Source organism: Salvelinus alpinus, chromosome 8, assembly GCF_045679555.1.
Source record: "Salvelinus alpinus chromosome 8, SLU_Salpinus.1, whole genome shotgun sequence".
Lineage (NCBI taxonomy): Eukaryota > Metazoa > Chordata > Actinopteri > Salmoniformes > Salmonidae > Salvelinus > Salvelinus alpinus.
Window position 1 is genome coordinate 65,893,333 of NC_092093.1, and position 25,478 is coordinate 65,918,810.

The window sequence follows — 25,478 nt, forward strand, 5'->3', positions numbered from 1 at the left end:
GACAGTTATCATCAAAATGATCACATTATAACATTTTCAAGGCTGGAGTATAATCAGCAACAGAATGATTATTTTGATTATGTTATCTCTCAATAATAAGAGAACAGGCGCTGTCTGCAGATTTGTGAGGGCTAAAGTAGAAAGTGCTGCGTAACGGTATTTCAGTAGCCTGGTCCCAGATCTGTACTTCAATAACAGGAGGTGGGTGACACCTTAATTGGTGAGGACGGGCTCGTGGTAATGGCTGGAGCGGCGTTGGTGGAATGGTGTCACATGGTTTCTATGTGTTTGATGCCATTCTATTCACTCCGTTCCAGCCATTATTATGAGCTGTCCTCCCCTCAGCAGCCTCCACTGACTTCAACAATTAGGGCCGGGACGATACCAGTATCGCAATACTCGTTAGTATCGTGGCAAGGATAAAAAACACTAATCGGATTTAACTTCTGTAGGAAAGCAGCACTAATGTTGGAAACAAACATCATTATGAGCTCAAACAAGGTCACATGTATTTATTTTACACAACACACTATTTACATACAGCAGGTTATTAAATGACCAAAGAGTTTGGTATGCTTTGTACTTGTATTGTCACAGCCCTGACGACAATAGTCATATACTTGTATTGTCACAGCCCTGATGACAACAGTCATATACAGTTGAAGTCAGAAGTTTACATACACTTAGGTTGGAGTCATTAAAACTCGTTTTTCAACCACTCCACAATTTTCTTGTTAACAAACTTTAGTTTTGACAAGTTGGTTAGGACATCTACTTTGTGCATGACACAAGTACTTTTTCCAACAATTGATACAGACAGATTATTTCACTTATAATTCACTGTATCACAATTCCAGTGGGTCAGAAGTTTACATACACTAAGTTGACTGTGCCTTTAAACAGCTTGGAAAATTTCCGAAAATGATGTTATGGCTTTAGAAGCTTCTGATAGGCTAATTTACATAATTTGAGTAAATTGGCGGTGTACCTGTGGATGTATTTCAAGGCCTACCTTCAAACCTAGTGCCTCTTTGTTTGAAATCATAGGAAAATCAAAAGAAATCAGCCAAGACCTCAGGAAAAAAATTGTAGACCTCCACAAGTCTCGTTCATCCTTGGGAGCAATTTCCAAATGCCTGAAGGTACCACGTTCATATGTACAAACAACAGTACGCAAGTATAAACACCATGGGACCACGCAGCCGCCATACCGCTCAGGATGGAGACGCGTTCTGTTTCCTAGAGATGAACGTACTTTGGTGCGAAAAGTGCAAATCAATCCCAGAACAACAGCAAAGGACCTTGTGAAGATACTGGAGGAAACAGGTACAAAAGTATCTATATCCACAGAATATAGATACCTATAGAGTCCTATAATCGACATAACCTGAAAGGCCACTGAGCAAGAAAGAAGCCACTACTCCAAAACCACCATAACAAAGCCAGACTACGGTTTGCAACTGCACATGGGGACAAAGATCAAACTTTTTGGAGAAATGTCCTCTGGACTGATGAAACAAAAATAGAACTGTTTGGCCATAATGACCATCGTTATGTTTGGAGGAAAAAGGGGGAGGCTTGCAAGCCGAAGAACACCATCCCAACCATGAAGCACGTGGGTGGCAGCATCATGTTGTGGGGGTGCTTTGCTGCAGGAGGGACTGGTGCACTTCACAAAATTGATGGCATCATGAGGACCAAAAATTATGTGGATATATTGAAGCAACATCTCAAAACATCAGTGAGGAAGTTAAAGCTTGGTCGCAAATGGGTATTCCAAATGGACAATGACCCCAAGCATACTTCCAAAGTTATGGCAAAATGTCTTAAGGATAACAAAGTCAAGGTATTGGAGTGGCCATCACAAAGCCCTGACCTCAATCCTATAGAAAATTTGTGGACAGAACTGAAAAAGCGTGTGAGCAAGGAGGCCTACAAACCTGACTCAGTTACACCAGCTCTGTCAAGAGGAATGGGCCAAAATTCACCCAACTTATTGTGGGATGCTTGTGGAAGGCTACCTGAAATGTTTGACCCAAGTTAAACAATTTAAAGGCAATGCTACCAAATACTAATTGAGTGTATGTAAACTTCTGACCCACTGGGAATGTGATGAAAGAAATAAAAGCTGAAATAACTGACCTAAGACAGGGAATTTTTACTCGGATTAAATGTCAGGAATTGTGAAAAACTGAGTTTAAATGTATTTGGCTAAGGTGTATGTAAACTTCTGACTTCAACTGTACTTATATTGTCACAGCCCTGACGACAACAGTCATATACTTGTATTGTCACAGCCCTGACGACAACAGTCATATACTTTTATAACAACAACTGTCAGATACTGGTATCGTCACAGAGTTAACAACAACAGTCAGATAATGGTATTGTCACAAACTTAACGACAACAGTCAGATGCTGGTATGGCCACAGCCCTAACAGTCAAAGGGGTTGGCTAAAGCACATACAGATCTGGGACCAGGCTTCTTAGGTAGTTACATAAGTTGCGTTATATAGGCTATTCCATTGGTTTGTCCTGTTTCCCTTTATGTTGTCTGTCTGTGCTGGCAGAAGTGTATTTATTTGTCTTGTTCTAGGCTGTGGTTAAAGGTGCTGAAGTTGCAAAGTAAAGATTTAACATAATACTTTCTTTCTGTTTTATAATCTCTCTCTGTCTCCAAGGACCGTAGCTTGGCAACGCTTGTTTACAGAACGCTGTCATTCAGATGATAAGACAAATTATTTTCTAAAGCAGTTCGGTGTTTATTCATGCGTGGGTGTGTTTGTGTGTGCAGCCTAATAAGAGAAAAGGGGTTTTTCTGAAGCTGTCCTCTGTTGTGTGTATTGGGTGTTTGACAGATGTGGATTTAACCTCAATAAGCACATTTCTAAATCAGTTTAGAAGATGTAAATTAAGACGATCACTGTCTCCAAGTCATTATCATATCTTAACTAGGGTCCAGGTGCCGTGGCGTGTCAGACAGTATGGAAGTGTTTGTGCTTATGCAGTGCTATACGGAGTGCAATTCCACCGAGAGCAAACGAACTAGTACACTATGTTTATTTCTTCAATGTAAAATGGCTGCACACCATGAATTCTCCAAACTCTCTGCGACATTGTGTCCTTAGAACACTCTTGGGGAGAGAGTGAAAGATATGGTGGGCGAGACACAGAGGGAGAGAGCTAGACTGAAGAGAGAGACTGGGAAAGTAGAGAGAGGAGGAGGAGGGAGTAAAGGAGAGTGGGGGGAACAGGGGGAGAGATGGGTATGAGGTCAGAAGAAAAGAGGGAGAGAGAGAAGTTTGGGTAAATTATAGTTATTACGATGGCTCTCCGGATGTTTCAAGTGCTGAAAAGAACTCAACCTTTCTGTCTAAAGGCTACATGTTTCTCCTTCCAGACTTAAATAGCATACTCACAGTTTGTAATATGTTCCAAAGTTTTCTAAAGTGGTCTGAAGTTGTACCACCTGGTGGACCCATGATTGGGAGATTATGAGAATTAATCTCCCCCCCCCCCCTCCTCCTCCCCCAGGTGGATACTATAGTGACTCTGGGTGGTCTAGCAGGAAGATTTGACCAGACCATGGCTTCAGTAGAGACTTTGTACCACGCCCTCAATATGACAGAACTACCTCTGGTGGTTCTACAGGGATGCAGTCTGGCCTACCTGCTACGACCGGTAACTATACACACGTTTGTTTTCAGTGGTAGTACACAATTGTCATACTTGAGGAAAAGTAAAGATACCCAGTAAAATACTACTTGAGTAAAGGTCTAAAATTATTTGCTTTTAAATATACTTAAGTATCAAATGTAATTGTAATTATAAAAGTATAAAAAGTATAAATCATTTTTGTTGGCAAAATTGTATTTTTTATTTTATTTACGGATAGCCAGGGGCACACTCCAACACGCAGATCCATTTTACAAACCATGCATGTGTATTTAGTGAGTACACCAGATCAGAGACAGTTTGAACAGGGATGTTCTCTTGATAAGTGTGTGAATTGGACCATTTTCCTGTCCTGCTAAGCATTCAAAATGTAACAAGTACTTTTGGGTGTCAGGGAAAATGTATGGAGTAGAAAGTACATAATTTTCTTTAGGAATGTAGTGAAGTAAAAGTAAAAGTTGTAAAAATTATAAATAGTGAAGTAAAATACACATGCCCCCAAAAAATGATTAAGTAGTACTTTAAAGTATTTTTAATTAAGTACTTTACACCACTGTTTGTTTTACTATACTTGAGGACTTTTTGGGGACCAACAATTGATTCCCATTCAAAATCTTATTTCCCCTTACCCTCCTAATTCTAACCCTACACACACACACACACACACACACACACACACACACACACACACACACACACACACACACACACACACACACACACACACACACACACACACACACACACACACACACACACACACACACACACACACACACACACACACACACACACACACACACACAGTCAAGGGACTACAAAGCACTTTAGTTATAAATGTTGGTATAAGGGTCCTTGACAAGGTTGTGTTGACCTTTTGAATTGAACCATGTACCTTCAGTCAGTTCATTACATCCGGACTGCAGTGACAAACCAGCTTGATTAAGTGTGTGTGTGTGTGTGTGTGTGTGTGTGTGTGTGTGTGTGTGTGTGTGTGTGTGTGTGTGTGTGTGTGTGTGTGTGTGTGTGTGTGTGTGTGTGTGTGTGTGTGTGTGTGTGTGCGTCAGAGGAGTTAGATTAATTGGAGGTATGTACGTATGAAGCAGCAAATGAGAACATGTATTTATTAATGACAAACGAGAGAGGGGGGGAAGAGGAGAGAAATATGGAGAGGGGGAGAGAGAGACAAGGGGAAGAGGAGAGAAAGATGGAGAGGGGGAGAGAGACAAGGGGAAGAGGAGAGAAAGATGGATATGGGGAGAGAGAGACAAGGGGAAGAGGTGAGAAAGATGGAGAGGGGGAGAGAGAGACAAGGGGAAGAGGAGGGGAGAGAGAGACAAGGGGAAGAGGAGAGAAAGATGGAGAGGGGGAGAGAGACAAGGGGAAGAGGAGAGAAAGATGGAGAGGGGGAGAGAGAGACAAGGGGAAGAGGAGAGAAAGATGGAGAGGGGGAGAGAGACAAGGGGAAGAGGAGAGAAAGATGGAGAGGGGGAGAGAGAGACAAGGGGAAGAGGAGAGAAAGATGGAGAGGGGGAGAGAGACAAGGGGAAGAGGAGAGAAAGATGGAGAGGGGGAGAGAGAGACAAGGGGAAGAGGAGAGAAAGATAGAGAGGGGGAGAGAGACAAGGGGAAGAGGAGAGAAAGATGGAGAGGGGGAGAGAGACAAGGGGAAGAGGAGAGAAAGATGGAGAGGGGGAGAGAGAGACAAGGGGAAGAGGAGAGAAAGATGGAGAGGGGAGGGAAAGAGAGGGGGAAAGGGGAGAGAGAGTGAAAAAAGTGGGTATGTTTGTAGTATTGCTAGAGCAGAACATGGAAATGACTGGGCTCAGCCTCACAGTAAACTCAATCATCTGAGAAGAGGGAGGGAGGGAGGGAGGGAATAGATTGATTTGGAGATGATGTAATTTTGGAAAAGCAAATTAGACACCCTCATAACAACAAACGATTTAGGGTAATAGGAGAGGGAGATGTGTGTGTATCTGCATGCGTGGGTGGGTGGGTGGGTGCACGTGTGTTCTACAAATGAGATTGCAGGTATTTGGTTCGAAAATACTGTATATGCTTGTTTACAATGACCTTTTAGTAGGGCATGTAAGGAGCGGAGGTGATTTACATGATGGAGGATTGTACTGTGGTGAACTGCAGCTGCTGAAGGGATGAACATGGACAGATGCAGACAGACCCAGTAGACAGATGACTTTGACATTCTAAGTTTTATAGAACAATACAATGGAATGAAGAATACAGATACTCTAGAGATGTCCTTGACAAAAATAACTGCAACATTTCAAGGCACTTAATCCAAATTGAGTTTTGAAAACTCCAGCTCTCATAAAGGCTTTTCAATTAAATCCCATCATGAGATTTCGGGGCTCCCGAGTGAAGCACTGCATCTCAGTGTTAGAGGCGTCACTACAGACCCTGGTTCGATTCCAGGCTGTATCACAACCAGACGTGATTGGGAGTCCCATAGGGCGGCGAACAATTGGCCCAGCGTCATCCGGGTAAGGGTTTGGCCGGGGTAGGCCGTCATTGTAAATAAGAATTTGTTCTTGCTTATGTGCATTGCTGTGAGGCTAAGGTCTCTCTCTCTCTCCACCTCTCTCTCTACTTTTTTTTGTCCCTCCATCTCTCTGTAAAGTATGTGTGGGCTGAATCTCAGGTGGGAGAAAGTTGTATTAGTGAGGATTCTATATCTCAGAGGCGTTCTATGATCACTGGTATTTATAAACCAAGCAACATAAAGCTGCTTAGAACACACGCGTACACACACACCCTGAGGCCAGATTAGCACAACCGCAAGAGCTGGAGATTATTCTGTCTCTCAGAGTTTCCTTCCTTTAGGAGTTGAGAACTTTCCCTCTATCCCTATCTTTCTCCCTCTGGCTCCTGTCTTTCCACCGCCAAGGAGGAAACATATCCGCCATTTTAGCTGTCATCGTTTCAGAAAGGGTTGTTCAGCCTCAAACTTTTCTCTTCGGGGGCCTTCTGCTAACTTTCCTTGAGTGTACTGACTGTAACATCACACCCGGAATTATTGGCACCCCTGTTAAAGATGAGCAAAAAAGACTATATAAAATAACTAATACAAATACTGAGCTATATTGTATGCTCAAAAAAATATTTTGTTTAACAATTAATAAAAAATGTTTTATGAAAGATACATGTCAAAATGATTGGCACCTCTGTTTTCAGTGCATTGTGCCCCCTCCCCTTGTGAGGATAGCAGAGCTTAGCCTTTTTCTGTCATTCTTTATGAGATTGAAGTACACATTGGGAGGTATCTTAGACCTTTCCTCCATACATAATCTTTACGGACCCTTGATATCCTTCGATCTGCTCTTATCGACTGCCTTCTTTAATTCAAACCACAGGGTTTCAATAGGGTACAAGTCCAGAGCCTGAGATGGCCATTGCAAAATGTTGATTTTGGGTCTATGAACCATTTCTTTGTGGATTTTGATGTGTGCCTTGGGTCATTGTCTTGCTGAAAGAGCCACTTGTGGCCAAGTTTCAGCCTCCTGGCAGAGGCATCCAGGTTTTTGGTTCAAATGTCCTGATACTTGGTAGAGTTCATGATGCTGTTGATCTTAAGCAGGGGTCCCCAGGACCAGTGGAAGCAAAATAGCTCCATAACATCAAAGATCCACCACCATATTTTACAGTAGGTATGAGGTTCTTTTCTGCATATGCATCCTTCTTTCGAGGCCAAACCCACAAGTTGTGTGCCAGTGAAACAGGAAGCCATGAAAGGCCACAATACAGTTCTTTCAACTGAGACTCATTTTAATTCAGATTGCTGTTTGATTTTATTTATAAAAATCATTAGGGGTGCCAATCATTTTGACATCTATCTTTTTAAGATTGTCTTTTACTTGTTAAACAACATCTCATTCTCTGAGCAATTGTATTAGTAAAAAATAAGATAATTTCCCCATTTCTTTGAGCATACAATATAGCTAAGTATTTGTGTTATTTATTGAAGTATGTTTTGCTCATCTTTATCAAGGGAGCTAATCATATCAGATAAGACTGTAGGTGGGAATTGTCAGCACTACGACAGTATTAGATCCAGAGTTATTCTGGAAGCTCATTCTGTGTGTGTGTGTGTGTGTGTGTGTGTGTGTGTGTGTGTGTGTGTGTGTGTGTGTGTGTGTCTCTCTCTGTGTGTGTGTTTGTGTGTGTCTCTCTCTCTCTCTCTCTCTCTGTGAGTGTGTGTGTGTTTTAGGATATGAGACACAGGTTGGGAGTGAATACAGGACTGGAGGGGGAATGGTGCAGTCTAATACCTATAGGAGGACCATGCAAAACACACACCACTGGACTCAAATGGAACCTGGGTGAGCACACAGAGACACAGAGACACAGAGACACAGACACACACACACACACACACACACACACACACACACACACACACACACACACACACACACACACACACACACACACACACACACACACACACACACACACACACACACACAGTGACACACACACACACACACACAGTGACACACACGAGCACTCCTCTTCCCTACGCTTTGTTCACACAATCACACACACCCCGTCTGTCCCCTTGTGGTTTGTTCCAGTCCTAGGCCCAGTGGCCAGCTGTGTTCTTAATGAGTTGGCTCAGACCACTGCACCACCGGTACAGGGCGGGACCTCAACAATCTGTTGGTTGTATAACTCAGTGTCAAGGGGAATCCAGGCAGGAAGTGTGTGTGCAAGCGTGCGCTTGTTGGTTGGTTGGCTGCTGGCCTGGGAATGTGTGTGTGTTACTTTCCCAGTCAACCTGTTACCTCGGCACCTGATTGATAATGAGGTGGGATTATGCGTGAGAGGCTCCTTCAGATTAACCAGTCATAATAAAATGCATAATTAATCACACACATAATTAAAAAGGAGGCAAAGGAATATTTCCCCTGGGATCAGATGGATGAAGGTAGAAAATAAGAAATACACACTTTTACAAAGTGGACCCTCAGCTTTGGTGTGCGTGCGTATGCAAATGTTCCATGTTTCTGTAGGTTGTTATGTGCGAGTACCTTGGTTATAGTGTTTAAAGGGGCAATCTGCAGTTTCTTTATTAATGAAATTATTTTTTAAGAATATCTCATAAATGCCTCATTACCTTAGTTCAACTGTCATATCCCATCAGAACCCAAAATATAAGCTTGTTTTACTCTACTGTTTGTTAACAAAGTAAATGTAAACAAGCACTATAAAGCCTCAAAACATGGTTACAAATATCATTTTGATATTCTTCTGGCCCCTATAGTTGGTTTGAGTTCATTTGAAGGTCAATTTCATTTTTGCTGCTCACTAATAAGTTCCTATATCCTGTAAAAGAAGATTCCTTGTTAGTATTGCAAATGGTGAAAGTCACTGTAGAGCTGCAGATATTATCGAACTCCATCCTTCTTGCAGTCAATTTGTAGAAGCAATTTACTGAAGCACCTGGATCTGTGTCAACTTCCCTCCCATGCAGAGAAGTCTCGGAGTGGGCTGGGATGTCACAGAGGATGTCTTCACATTTCAGGTGTCTTCAGCGGGGAAACCATACACTAGACGTGGAGTCTTGTTGACGATCAACAGCTTGTTCGACCCACTTGGATTCCCCGCCCCAGTAAGCATTCGAGGAAGGTCTCTACTTAGAGAGCTCTCCATGCAGGATTGTGACTAGATGCCCCTCTCCCAAAAGTGAAGTTCAAGGAATGGAAGGTATGGAGAGACTCTTTGAAGGAGCTTGAGCAGGTCAAGATCTCTCCCACATACAGATCAACCTCTCTCATACAAAAAAGAGATGTGCGTCTTCAATGATGCATCCACGAACGCCATCGCGGCAGTAGCCTACCTGAAGACAACTGATGCCAGTGGGAATATGGATGTTGGCTTCATCTTTGGTAAAGGTAAGCTCGCTCTACGTTCTGAGATCCCCGTTCCAAGACTCAAGCTGTGCGTCGCTGTTCTAGCTGTGGAAATAGCAGAAGCAATCGTCGATGAGATTGACATCCAACTCAATGTTGTCACATTCTAATCTGATAGTGGTCCTAGGTTACATACAAAACGACTCCAGGTGATTCTACGTGTATGTGAATAACAGGGTGCAATGTATTAGGAGATCTATTTGCCCAGAGCAGTGAAAACATGTCCCTACTGACCAGAACACTGCTGATCATGCCTTGAGATGAGTCCCAGCAAGCAGCCTGACTCATAGGACATTGTTGACAGGACCAGCTTTCTAGTTCAGGTCAGCAAAGCCAGAAACCTTTGACACACCTTTTGACTTGGTTGACCCCCGGAACTTACTACAAAATCCGCCCCCAAGTTGCTTGTCACGCCACCGTTGTCTCAAGCAACAAGTTAGACTCCAAGGTCTTTGAGAGGTCCACAAGGCTTGTGCATGTGTTAGGAAGGCAGCAGCTGCAAAGGATGGCACATTTGCAACAAACCCTGCTCCACCGAAGATCTGGATCAACCCAAGACCATCCTAATCCGCATTCTGCAACACAATGCCTTTCAAGAGGAATTGGAATGCATCAGTGAACGTAAAGCCATTCCTAAGCTGAGCCCACTCTACAGTCTGTGTCCTTACATCAGCCTTTCTTAAAGTATGAGTCGCGGACCTGTTAATGGTAGGTCACGACGTGTCAGAGTAAATTTATAATTATTTCATTAATTACTGGAATGGATTTGGCCTAGTGCATCTGCGCTCTCTGCTTAGCAATGGTCTCTGCTCAGTTTGGCAGCTGCGCGAGTATGAGAGGGAGATGCCCGTGTGCTTTGCGGTTTACCAGATATTTTCTTAAAGATCACTCCGCGATGCACACAAGATGCATGATGCACTGTCGGCCACTGACTTGTCATTCCCACTCGCCATCACTCACTGCTGTCATCAAATGGACTCATGCTAGCCACAAGTTCTGACTGAGCTCAATTGTCATGAAATGCATATACAACGATGAGTTTCTCTCTCTTTCATACAAACTTATAACGAGGAGCGCCCACAATGTGTTTTGTGCGGGGAAGTGCTTAGTAATGAGTCTCTCATAACGAACAAATTAATACAACGACACGCCCTGACCTAACATCCACAGCATGATGGTAAACCCAGGAAGTTCTTTCAGAACAGGACAGAATGCTTCAGGAAACAGTGCTTTGACAGTGGAAAAGTAAATCAGCTAGCAAGGCATTGTTGTCATTTTATAACAGGTAAGCAGAAATAAGGGTAAGCAGAAATAAGGGTAAGCAGAAATAAGGGTAAGCAAAAATAAGGGTAAGCAGAAATAAGGGTAAGCAAAAATAAGGGTAAGCAGAAATAAGGGTAAGCAGAAATAAGGGTAAGCAGAAATAAGGGTAAGCAGAAATAAGGGTAAGCAAAAATAAGGGTAAGCAGAAATAAGGGTAAGCAAAAATAAGGGTAAGCAAAAATAAGGGTAAGCAGAAATAATGGTAAGCAGAAATAAGGGAGTACTAACTAACTCTCATAGTAGTACAGTTGAAGTCAGAAGTTTACATACACTTAGGTTGGAGTCATTAAAACTCGTTTTTCAACCTCTCCACACATTTCTTGTTAACAAACTATAGTTTTGGCAAGTCGGTTAGGACATCTACTTTGTGCATGACACAATTTTTCCAACAATTGTTTACAGACAGATTATTTCACTTATAGTTCACTGTATCACAATTCCAGTGGGTCGGAAGTTCACATACACTAACTTGACTGTGCCTTTAAACAGCTTGGTAAATTCCAGAAAATGATGTCATGGCTTTAGAAGCTTCTGATAGGCTAATTGACATAATTTGAGTGAATTGGAGGTGTACCTGTGAATGTATTTCAAGGCCTACCTTCAAACTCAGTGCCTCTTTGCTTGACATGATGGGAAAATCAAAAGAAATCAGCCAAGACCTCAGGAAAAAACATTGTAGACCTCCACAAGTCTGGTTCATCCTTGTGACCAATTTCCAAATGCCTGAAGGTACCACGTTCATTTGTACAAACAATAGTGTTAGAGCCAATTTGGACATATTTGTATGAAAGACAGAACATACAGAGCTCCATGTACATTTGTGTAAATATATTAAATATGAATGTATATGATGAAATATTAGGTACGTACCTTTATGATTTATATTTACCTGATTGAGATATATTAATTTGTTGTTAGTGTTACTTAGTTTTTGCCCCCCCCTTGCCCATTTATTGTACTGTGGTAAGTGTGTTAGGATAAAGGCAGGAAGTTGGGCCTTTGGGAGGGGGAGTCCTTGCTAGACGCGGGAGCGGTATAAAGTTTTTTTACCCTAACACCATGGGACCACGCAGCCATCACACCGCTCAGGAAGGAGACGCAATCTGTCTCCTAGAGATGAACGTACTTTGGTGCGAAAAGTGCAAATCATTCCCAGAACAACAGCAAAGGACCTTGTGAAGATGCTGGTAGAAACAGGTACAAAAGTATCTATATCCACAGTAAAATGAGTCCTATATCAACATAACGTGAAAGGCCTCTCATCAAGGAAGAAGCCACTACTCCAAAACCACCATAACAAAGCCAGACTACGGTTTGCAACTGCACATGGGGACAAAGATCATACTTTTTGGAGAAATGTCTTCTGGTCTGATTAAACAGAAATAGAACTGTTTGGCCATAATGACCATCGTTATGTTTGGAGGAAAAAGGGGGAGGCTTGCAAGCCGCAGAACACCATCCCAACCGTGAAGCACGTGGGTGACAGCATCATGTTGTGGGGGTGCTTTGCTGCAGGAGGGACTGGTGCACTTCACAAAATAGATGGCATCATGAGGGAGGGAAATTATGTGGATATATTGAAGCAACATCTCAAGACATCAGTCAGGAAGTTAAAGCTTGGTTGCAAATGGGTCTTCCAAGTGGACAATGACCCCAAGCATACTTCCAAAGTTGTGGCAAAATGGCTTAAGGACAACAAAGTCAAGCTATTGGAGTGGCCATCACAAAGCCCTGACCTCAAACCTATAGAAAATTTGTTGGCAGAACTGAAAAAGCGTGTGCGAGCAAGGAGGCCACCAAACCTGACTCAGTTACACCAGCTCTGTCAGGAGGAATGGGCCGAAATTCACCCAACTTATTGTGGGATGCTTGTGGAAGGCTACCTGAAATGTTTGACCCAAGTTAAACAATTTAAAGGCAATGCTACCAAATACTAATTGAGTGTATGTAAACTTCTGACCCACTGGGAATGTGATGAAAGAAATAAAAGCTGAAATAAATCATTCTCTGTACTATTATTCTGACATTTCACATTCTTAAAATAAAGTGGTGATCCTAACTGACCTAAGACAGGGAATTTTTACTCGGATGAAATGTCAGGAATTGTGAAAAACTGAGTTTAAATGTATTTGGCTAAGGTGTATGTTAACATCCGACTTCAACTGTAGATGTGAGTTTCTCTTTCAAACAATCCCCTGGCCTTGTACACAGCTAATAACTAACATTTGCCAAAGCCAGTTACTGATAGTGCAACCCTAGTAACAGTACAGATGAAGATGAAAAATGATCAGGCCCACTAAAATTATTGTTGAAATTATCTTTGAAAATTAGTCTGGGTTGGAACTGTTGCTGTTAAAATACAATAATAATTTGTATTCTTACCTGAAATAAACTGATTGAAGCAAGATGCTTTTTGAGGCAAACGCTCACACAGTTCTGGGTTGCTCATCTGCAGCAGGAAGTGGTCTCCTGCCTGACTTCGAAAGCAGTAGATGTTCTGATCCAGTTTGGCACCAAATACCTATGCAAGTCAGGGTTCTCAACTCTGACATACTTGAAAAACAAGTACAGAAACAGTTTCAATGCTGAGCATAACCTCAGTGTTACACTGTGAAAAACAGAGCCCAGAATAGACATGCTCTCATTAGGACTGTGTGTGTTCTGGTCTACATCTGTGTGATGTGAGCAATCAGTTTATTCCAGTTCAGAATAAAACATATGTATTGTATTAAGAGCAACAGTTTCAACCTAGACTTTGTTTCAAAATCATTTCTACAGTAAGATATATCATTTTTCATCTGTACTGTTACTTAGGGTTGCACTATCAAAAAGCCTGTGTGTGTTCTGTTATTCATCTGTGTGATGTGATCAATTCATATATTCAGGTTCAGAATGAAAATGATGTATTGTATTTTAACAGCAACAGTTCCAACCTAGACAGATATGTAAGAGTGTTTTTAATGGGGGAGAATAAACATTAGTAGATATTTATATGGATATTTAATTTCATTGTTCTTTGTTTTTGTCTATATTGCATTTGTTTTAGGCTTAAGGGCAATGAAATGTACCGATATTTATGTATAGTTGCATATGTTCCTAAAATTGTGTCCCAGGAAAACACAGAATTTCTCATTTGGGTCCCAGGCTGAAAAAGTTTAAGAACAACTGGCCTACATCGACGATTCAGGCCCACTGAGGATTGCAGGACGGCTGTCCCAAGCAAGTCTAGGTGAAGATTAAAGCAACCCTCTTACTGACACCACCACGAGCCCATCAAGGACAGCACTTCACTGAGGGCGCTTTGAGAGCAGTTGGGTCTGTGGCTCAGAGGCCTGCAGAGAGTTGGAGATGGAGACCGTTTAGAGCGAGAAGGTCCAGGAGTACCAGAATGACAAAGGGTTGGGTCTTCAATCCACTGCACGCGTCTCATATGGGAGCAACTGGGAGAGAATGATCGCCGTCCATGATGCTGAAGGTGGGTCCATCCAAGCTTACCAATGAAGTCCTGACTACATTCATGGCGAAAGTCTCAGCCATCGTGAGTGCTCGTCCATTAGTTCCTTGATGACAGCAAAACTTTTCTCCCAAAAGGTTGGTGCAGTCCCCCCTCCCCAAGGTGAATTCAATGAGAAAGATATCTTCAGCCGGCAGTGGCGGCAAGTTCAAAGCCTTTCCAACGCCTTCTGGCACCGCAGGAAGAAAGACTATCTTCCTACCCTGCAAAACCAAAGGAAGTGGCAGAAAGAGAAGCCCAACCTTCAGGAGGGAGACATTGTGATGCTGGGAGACAGTCAAGTGAAAAGGAACGACTGGCCCATGAGCATCGTCGTAAAGACCTTTCCTGGCAGAGATGGGAAATTAAGAAAAGTTGAAGTCAATACAGCAAGAGATGGGTCATGCAAGACTTTTCTGTATCCAGTTTCAGAGACTGTACTTGTGATGTTCTAGTGATAATGGTGGCATCCTTACAGATACTAGGCGGGGAGTGTTCTGGCCCCTGTAGTTGGTTTGAGTTCATTTTAAAGTAAATTAAATTTTTGTCCCCTATATGGCACCGCTTACTGATAAGGCCTACGTTTCTATGTCCTGTAAAATAAGAATCCTTGTTAGCGTTGCAAATGGTGAAAGTCACTCTGTGGAGCTGCAGATATTATCAAACTGCATCCTTGCAGTCAATTTGAGAAGAACTGTCTTTTAAGTAAAACAATAATAACAATTCATGATATTTTGTATGGATGATCGTTTAAGTGATAGATTTAAGTATTTTCTTGATAGCTGGATGGTTGGAGATATCTGTTCTATTTAATTGATCTTGCCATGTTTGGGGAATTATTTTTGGATACGGCAGCATATTTTTGAGTTCATGATAATATAACATACGTTAAAAAAAATATGAAATTAAAAAATGTTACCTTTATTTAACTAGGCAAGTCAGTTAAGAACAAATTCTTATATACAATGACGGCCTACCAAAAGGCCTCCTGCGGGGACGAGGGCTGGGATTAAGAATAAAAATATAGGACAAAACACACATCATGACAAGAGAGACACCACAACACTACTTAAAGAGAGACCTAAGACAACAACATAGCATGGCAGCACCACATGAAAACACAGCATGGTAGCAACATAGTAGCAACAGAACATGGCAGCAGCACAACATGGTAGAAACACAACATGGCAGCAGCACAACATGGTAGAAACACAACATGGCAGCAGCACAACATGGTAGCAGCACAACATGGTAGAAACACAACATGGCAGCAGCACAACATGGCAGCAGCACAACATGGTAGAAACACAACATGGCAGCAGCACAACATGGTAGCAGCACAACATGGTAGAAACACAACATGGCAGCAGCACAACATGGTAGAAACACAACATGGCAGCAGCACAACATGGTAGAAACACAACATGGCAGCAGCACAACATGGTAGAAACACAACATGGTAGCAGCACAACATGGTAGAAACACAACATGGTAGCAGCACAACATGGTAGCAGCACAAACCATGGTACAGACATTATTGGGCACAGACAACAGCACAAAGGGCAAGGTAGAGACAACAATACATGACAAGCTGTGCTGTTAGTGAGAATGAAGCTTTAATAATCAGCATACTCTTACTTCTGGTTGTTTTTCCTTCATCTATGTCAGTTTTACTCCGTTTCTAATACTGTACCTACGAACTGGTGGTAATAAATCATTATGCAATACAATAGTTGCTGGATAGAGTTGATCTATCTGCTAAACTTAAAAAGGGGACTCTTGCAAGGGCAGAATAGATATCGTGAATGATTAGTCCTTGCATCCATAGCTTTGTCTATGAAGTTGAGAGTGGTTCCATTTCTCCAACCTCATCCCTTGTTGAAGCATTGCTTTTTTCCCGAAACAGGGGGTGGTGGGAACGCTTTGTTATTGTTTCAACTGCTGATTGCTGCTTAGTTGACAGATGATTTTAAAGAGTGCGTGCTTGTGTGTGTGTGTTAGAAGTCCATATAAATGATTATCCCTTTTTAAAGCATGATTGTAATGAATAATATATGCTGTATTATAAAGAGACCTGTGCAGTTAGCGGCTGTCTGGCCTAAAGGGGCTTAGTGTCAGGGCTTTGGCTTTGTTTGAAGTATGCACATTAAAGAGAGAAACACAGAGAGAACCTGCACTACAGGGCATACAGATCTGTAGTGTGGCAACTGTTTCAACCCCTGTAGATCCATGTCAGAATTCAAAGTTTACAGTACAAGTTAGTTAATTGTAACCCCATTATCTATGTGAAACCTACTTATTGTGCATACTTTATTTTCTGAAGCAGAGCCCTCAGGGTATATCAGGTTGTTTTAGTTGAGTGTTCTGTTTGACAGGGGTTACTGTTTTAATAATGATGTTGTTGATGGTGGAGTTTAAAAGTCGGGGCTTAGCGGAGGAAGAAGGTAGGAGAGTAGATAAATAAATCATCTGAGAAAATGTCAATCATCAACATCTCCGCTCTGCGTTTTGATCCACACACACACACACACACACACACACACACACACACACACACACACACACACCCACACCCACACCCACACCCACACACACACACACACACACACACACACACACACACACACACACACGCACACACCCATACACACAACAAATATTTCAGAAGTGGTTGATATACGGGAACACAGGGGGAGGGAGGGAGAAAGGCAGTATTCTTCTTAGCAGTAAGTCTAGATGTGGCCATGAACTGACTGTAACATTGGCCTCAGTCCTTCGTCTTTACTGCTCCTGCATTGTGTGTGCCAGGCGGTGACTGATTTAAATAAAGTTATGGGGGATTCAAACATGGCAAGATCCCCAAAATGGCAGCTGGGCAGACGCTTAGTAAGAGTAGCCTCTGACCCCCATTAACTTTAATGGCTCTGTTGAGCAAAGCTACAACCTCTCTAAAAGATCACAAAGTTAATGGAGGGCAATGTAGGAGGCCCAATTGAAAACTTGTGGTTTTATAGAGATTGAATGTACAGTTTAATTATGTACAGTAGCATATGTGATGTGTGTCATCGACCATTTCAGAGATTGTTTTCTAGTATTCACATTTCACACACAGTCTTCCTTGTGTGGTAATTAATGATGACATCACACGGTGGATCTCTCTTCTCCTCGGTTGTGGAAAGAGGAAAGACAGGACCCGGAGAGAGAGAAAGTCGTGTGTGTGTGTGTGTGTGTGTGTGTGTGTGTGTGTGTGTGTGTGTGTGTGTGTGTGTGTGTGTGTGTGTGTGTGTGTGTGTGTGTGTGTGTGTGTGTGTGTGTGTGTGTGTGTGTGTGTGTGTAAGACATCTGTAGGAACTATTGTAGGATGTGTTTGGAGGATTAATTCAATCTGTCATTGTTCTAACTGAAGTGTGTGGTTGGATGGGTATGGTTTAATGCTTGTCGTCGGGAGAGTCAGAAAAATATAGTTTTTTACAAAAACCAAAAGGATTACTTTAGCTCTTATATTTTCCCCTTTTTACTATGATGTAATCAGTGATGCAACTTTGGGCACTGGCCAGCTGGCCTAGTAGATCACATTTTCTACTAGCCCGGTCTGAAAAGTACTAGCCACGGGATTGCTTAATTTCCATCCCTGGTTGAAATGATGTAACTTTAGGTTACGCACCTACAAAAACCTAACTGTGTGTGTGAGAGAGAGAGAGGTGTAAGAGTAAGTAACATCAGACAATAGTAAGAATAGAACAGTGTAAATTTCCATACTGTCTAGACAGGAAGTGTCAGAACTGTTTAGAAAGGTGAAAACATGTCCTCATACTAACTGCTAGAGTCAAGCCACCTCTCTATCTCTCCTTCTCTGACCTCTCCATTGCTTTCTCTGTTTGTCTGTTTGTCTCTCCTTGTTCTTAGAGAAACCAATCTGTTATTATGCACTCTTTTTTTTCTTTCTTTGCACGCACGCACACACACACACCTGATTAACTGTCAGTCAGTGAACCAGTGTCCTCAAACAGTCTGTCTAGTCAATCAGTGAGACAGACTTAGACTCTGAGCTTTGTGCTAAAACAACCATTTGAACCTTCTGTTTGTTTTTTTGAGTAATGTCTAACCTCCGTATACACATAACCTGTAGCAGTGTTGAAAGTATGACTACAATGAAAAAGACAGACAGTGTAGTGAGTAACTATGATGTACTGTAACAGTCCACATCTGGCATGTTTCCAGCCAGCCAGATTTCTGGGAATTAGACTAATTGATGGATCCTCATTAGATTTATCTCCCTGACAGTTATCATCAAAATGATCGCATTATAACATTTTCAAGGCTGGAATATCATCTATTTTTTCTTTACTTTCTTGCTCACACACACACACACACACACCTACACACACAGGTGGATGAATACATATATTTCCGTTACCTATAGCTGCAGTATCCCTGTGAAACCTCCTGTACTAATGGCTGTCGGTTTGGGTTTATTCTCTGCAGGCAAAGAGAGAGGGATGGAGAGGGAGCGAGGTAGAGAGAAAGATAGAATCAGTTTTTTTGTTTTTTCTTGGACGGATTCAGATGTTGCTGAGCTATACGGCTCTCACCTTGGCAAAGTCTCTTTTCTTTTTCCCCTTCTTATTCCCACTCTCTCTCTCTCTCTCTGTCTTAAAGTCTATAGAAAGAGCAAAACGAGAGGGAGATTAAGTACCCTGTAAGTATTCTCCAGCCATGCTGTGGGAGGGAGGGAAACTGCCATAGTACAGTTTCATTTTTTCCTTTTAGATCTGAGTCATGCTGGGAGAGGAGGAAATGGACAAATACCTGATGTGAACCACACACATACACACAGGTTTAGGGGAAGGTTGGGGGGGGGGGGGGGGGTGTACAGCTACCTCAGCTGACCCTGTCAAGATACAGCATATGACCACACACACACACACACAGTTTCCATCCTCAATTACCCACACAAACAGACTATGGAGCCTGAGGATAGCTTCATTAGTAATCCTCTCCTCAGCCCTGATAACGATCGATGGCGGCCGGTGTTGCGCTGGGGACCGGAATGAGCGTCGCACCTCCACTGATAACAATAAAGCTGTTTGCTGGCTGTAATTGCATTTCCAGCACTGAGACCAGAGAGGGTGACCGCTTTAAATACCCACATTTACACTACAAATTACTCTGGAGAGAGAGGTGGGGGGGTGGGGTGTGTGTGTGGGGGGGGGGGGGGGGTGTGATTCCAAATAGTCTCTAGGGGAAGGGTGTTCCTTTCTCCTGTTTAAAATGTTATCAGGCGCGGAGCCGCAACTTAAACTAGATTCATTTGTCTGTGTCTGTGTGTGTGTGTGTGTGTGTGTGTGTGTGTGTGTGTGTGTGTGTGTGTGTGTGTGTGTGTGTGTGTCAGAAAATGATGTGCATGTATCTGACAATCTCCCCTCTTTCCACAGTGCAGCGCTTCCCCTAGTGGTTTAATTAACTACTACAGTGTCTTCAGCATTGGTTCTGCAGAGAACGGTTTAGGCTATGGTCTGCCTCAGTGTTCTCGATGGTCAATTACTTCCTTTCAGTACTGTTTTCACTCCCTATTCCTCTTATTGGTTGTCTAATATCATGGCTGTTCACAACACACACACACAGTTTAATATCATGGCTATTCACAACACACACACACACACACACACACACACAGTTTAATATCATGGCTGTTCACAACACACACACACACAGTTTAATATCATGGCTGTTCACAACACACACACACACAGTTTAATATCATGGCTGTTCACAACACACACACACACACAGTTTAATATCATGGCTGTTCACAACACACACACAGTTTAATATCATGGCTGTTCACAACACACACACACAGTTTAATATCATGGCTATTCACAACACACACACACACAGTTTAATATCATGGCTGTTCACAACACACACACACAGTTTAATATCATGGCTGTTCACAACACACACACAGTTTAATATCATGGCTGTTCACAACACACACACACACACACAGTTTAATATCATGGCTGTTCACAACACACACACACACACACACACAGTTTAATATCATGGCTGTTCACAACACACACACACACACAGTTTAATATCATGGCTGTTCACAACACACACACACACAGTTTAATATCATGGCTGTTCACAACACACACACACACACACAGTTTAATATCATGGCTGTTCACAACACACACACACAGTTTAATATCATGGCTGTTCACAACACACACACAGTGTAATATCATGGCTGTTCACAACACACACACACACACACAGTTTAATATCATGGCTGTTCACAACACACACACACACACACACACAGTTTAATATCATGGCTGTTCACAACACACACACACACACACACACAGTTTAATATCATGGCTGTTCACAACACACACACACACACAGTTTAATATCATGGCTGTTCACAACACACACACACAGTTTAATATCATGGCTATTCACAACACACACACACACAGTTTAATATCATGGCTGTTCACAACACACACACAGTTTAATATCATGGCTGTTCACAACACACACACACACACAGTTTAATATCATGGCTGTTCACAACACACACACAGTTTAATATCATGGCTGTTCACAACACACACACACACACACAGTTTAATATCATGGCTGTTCACAACACACACACACACACACACACACACACACACACAGTTTAATATCATGGCTGTTCACAACACACACACACACAGTTTAATATCATGGCTATTCACAACACACACACACACAGTTTAATATCATGGCTGTTCACAACACACACACACAGTTTAATATCATGGCTGTTCACAACACACACACACAGTTTAATATCATGGCTGTTCACAACACACACACACACAGTTTAATATCATGGCTGTTCACAACACACACACACACACACACACACACAGTTTAATATCATGGCTGTTCACAACACACACACACACACAGTTTAATATCATGGCTGTTCACAACACACACACACAGTTTAATATCATGGCTGTTCACAACACACACACACACAGTTTAATATCATGGCTATTCACAACACACACACACACAGTTTAATATCATGGCTGTTCACAACACACACACAGTTTAATATCATGGCTGTTCACAACACACACACACACACAGTTTAATATCATGGCTGTTCACAACACACACACAGTTTAATATCATGGCTGTTCACAACACACACACACACACAGTTTAATATCATGGCTGTTCACAACACACACACACACACACACACAGTTTAATATCATGGCTGTTCACAACACACACACACACAGTTTAATATCATGGCTATTCACAACACACACACACACAGTTTAATATCATGGCTGTTCACAGCACACACACACAGTTTAATATCATGGCTGTTCACAACACACACACACAGTTTAATATCATGGCTGTTCACAACACACACACACACGCAGTTTAATATCATGGCTGTTCACAACACACACACACAGTTTAATATCATGGCTATTCACAACACACACACACAGTTTAATATCATGGTTGTTCACAACACACACACACACAGTTTAATATCATGGCTGTTCACAACACACACACACACACACAGTTTAATATCATGGCTGTTTACAACACACACACACACAGTTTAATATCATGGCTATTCACAACACACACACACACACAGTTTAATATCATGGCTGTTCACAACACACACACACACACACACACACACACACACACACACACACACACACACACACACACACACACACACACACACAGTTTAATATCATGGCTGTTCACAACACACACACACACACAGTTTAATATCATGGCTGTTCACAACACACACACACACAGTTTAATATCATGGCTGTTCACAACACACACACACACACACACACACAGTTTAATATCATGGCTGTTCACAACACACACACACACACACACACACACAGTTTAATATCATGGCTGTTCACAACACACACACACACACACAGTTTAATATCATGGCTGTTCACAACACACACACACACACAGTTTAATATCATGGCTGTTCACACCACACACACACACAGTTTAATATCATGGCTGTTCACAACACACACACACACACACACAGTTTAATATCATGGCTGTTCACAACACACACACACAGTTTAATATCATGGCTATTCACAACACACACACACACACAGTTTGCTATCATGGTTGTTTACAACACACACACACACACACAGTTTAATATCATGGCTGTTCACAACACACACACACAGTTTAATATCATGGCTGTTCACAACACACACACACACACACACACAGTTTAATATCATGGCTGTTCACAACACACACACACAGTTTAATATCATGGCTGTTCACAACACACACACAGTTTAATATCATGGCTGTTCACAACACACACACAGTTTAATATCATGGCTGTTCACAACACACACACACACACACACACACAGTTTAATATCATGGCTGTTCACAACACACGCACACAGTTTAATATCATGGCTGTTCACAACACACACACAGTTTAATATCATGGCTGTTCACAACACACACACAGTTTAATATCATGGCTGTTCACAACACACACACACAGTTTAATATCATGGCTGTTCACAACACACACACAGTTTAATATCATGGCTGTTCACAACACACACACACACAGTTTAATATCATGGCTGTTCACAACACACACACAGTTTAATATCATGGCTGTTCACAACACACACACACACACAGTTTAATATCATGGCTGTTCACAACACACACACACAGTTTAATATCATGGCTGTTCACAACACACACACACACACAGTTTAATATCATGGCTATTCACAACACACACACACACAGTTTAATATCATGGCTGTTCACAACACACACACAGTTTAATATCATGGCTGTTCACAACACACACACACACACACAGTTTAATATCATGGCTGTTCACAACACACACACAGTTTAATATCATGGCTGTTCACAACACACACACACACACAGTTTAATATCATGGCTGTTCACAACACACACACACACACACACACACACAGTTTAATATCATGGCTGTTCACAACACACACACACACAGTTTAATATCATGGCTATTCACAACACACACACACACAGTTTAATATCATGGCTGTTCACAACACACACACACAGTTTAATATCATGGCTGTTCACAACACACACACACAGTTTAATATCATGGCTGTTCACAACACAAACACACACACAGTTTAATATCATGGCTGTTCACAACACACACACACACACACACACACAGTTTGATATCATGGCTGTTCACAACACACACACACACACAGTTTAATATCATGGCTGTTCACAACACACACACAGTTTAATATCATGGCTGTTCACAACACACACACACACACAGTTTAATATCATGGCTGTTCACAACACACACACAGTTTAATATCATGGCTGTTCACAACACACACACACACACAGTTTAATATCATGGCTGTTCACAACACACACACACACACACACACACACAGTTTAATATCATGGCTGTTCACAACACACACACACACAGTTTAATATCATGGCTATTCACAACACACACACACACAGTTTAATATCATGGCTGTTCACAGCACACACACACAGTTTAATATCATGGCTGTTCACAACACACACACACAGTTTAATATCATGGCTGTTCACAACACACACACACACACAGTTTAATATCATGGCTGTTCACAACACACACACACAGTTTAATATCATGGCTATTCACAACACACACACACAGTTTAATATCATGGTTGTTCACAACACACACACACACAGTTTAATATCATGGCTGTTCACAACACACACACACACACACAGTTTAATATCATGGCTGTTTACAACACACACACACACAGTTTAATATCATGGCTATTCACAACACACACACACACACAGTTTAATATCATGGCTGTTCACAACACACACACACACACACACACACACACACACACACACACACACACACACACACACACACACACACACACAGTTTAATATCATGGCTGTTCACAACACACACACACACACACAGTTTAATATCATGGCTGTTCACAACACACACACACACACACACACACAGTTTAATATCATGGCTGTTCACAACACACACACACACACACACACACAGTTTAACATCATGGCTGTTCACAACACACACACACACACAGTTTAATATCATGGCTGTTCACAACACACACACACACACAGTTTAATATCATGGCTGTTCACAACACACACACACACACAGTTTAATATCATGGCTGTTCACACCACACACACACACAGTTTAATATCATGGCTGTTCACAACACACACACACACACACACACAGTTTAATATCATGGCTGTTCACAACACACACACACAGTTTAATATCATGGCTATTCACAACACACACACACACACAGTTTAATATCATGGCTGTTCACAACACACACACACACACACAGTTTAATATCATGGCTGTTCACAACACACACACACAGTTTAATATCATGGCTGTTCACAACACACACACACACAGTTTAATATCATGGCTGTTCACAACACACACACACAGTTTAATATCATGGCTGTTCACAACACACACACAGTTTAATATCATGGCTGTTCACAACACACACACAGTTTAATATCATGGCTGTTCACAACACACACACACACACACACACACACACAGTTTAATATCATGGCTGTTCACAACACACGCACACAGTTTAATATCATGGCTGTTCACAACACACACACAGTTTAATATCATGGCTGTTCACAACACACACACAGTTTAATATCATGGCTGTTCACAACACACACACACAGTTTAATATCATGGCTGTTCACAACACACACACAGTTTAATATCATGGCTGTTCACAACACACACACACACAGTTTAATATCATGGCTGTTCACAACACACACACAGTTTAATATCATGGCTGTTCACAACACACACACACAC

The 25,478-nt window shown here is 41.9% G+C and overlaps 1 protein-coding gene across 8 annotated transcripts in view; it reads left to right on the forward strand.

The window, feature by feature from the left end:
- tpk1 (thiamin pyrophosphokinase 1) overlaps nucleotides 1-25,478 on the forward strand; it is an 82,797-nt gene that overhangs the window by 37,661 nt on the left and 19,658 nt on the right. For 6 of the 8 annotated variants that reach the window (XM_071414749.1, XM_071414754.1, XM_071414755.1 and 3 more), the window contains 2 exons: nucleotides 3,536-3,682; nucleotides 7,889-8,016. In XM_071414749.1, the coding sequence (XP_071270850.1) occupies nucleotides 3,536-3,682; nucleotides 7,889-8,016 (275 nt within the window). The remainder of the gene's footprint in view (nucleotides 1-3,535; nucleotides 3,683-7,888; nucleotides 8,017-25,478) is intronic. The other 2 variants (XM_071414756.1, XM_071414757.1) reach the window with 2 other exon arrangements.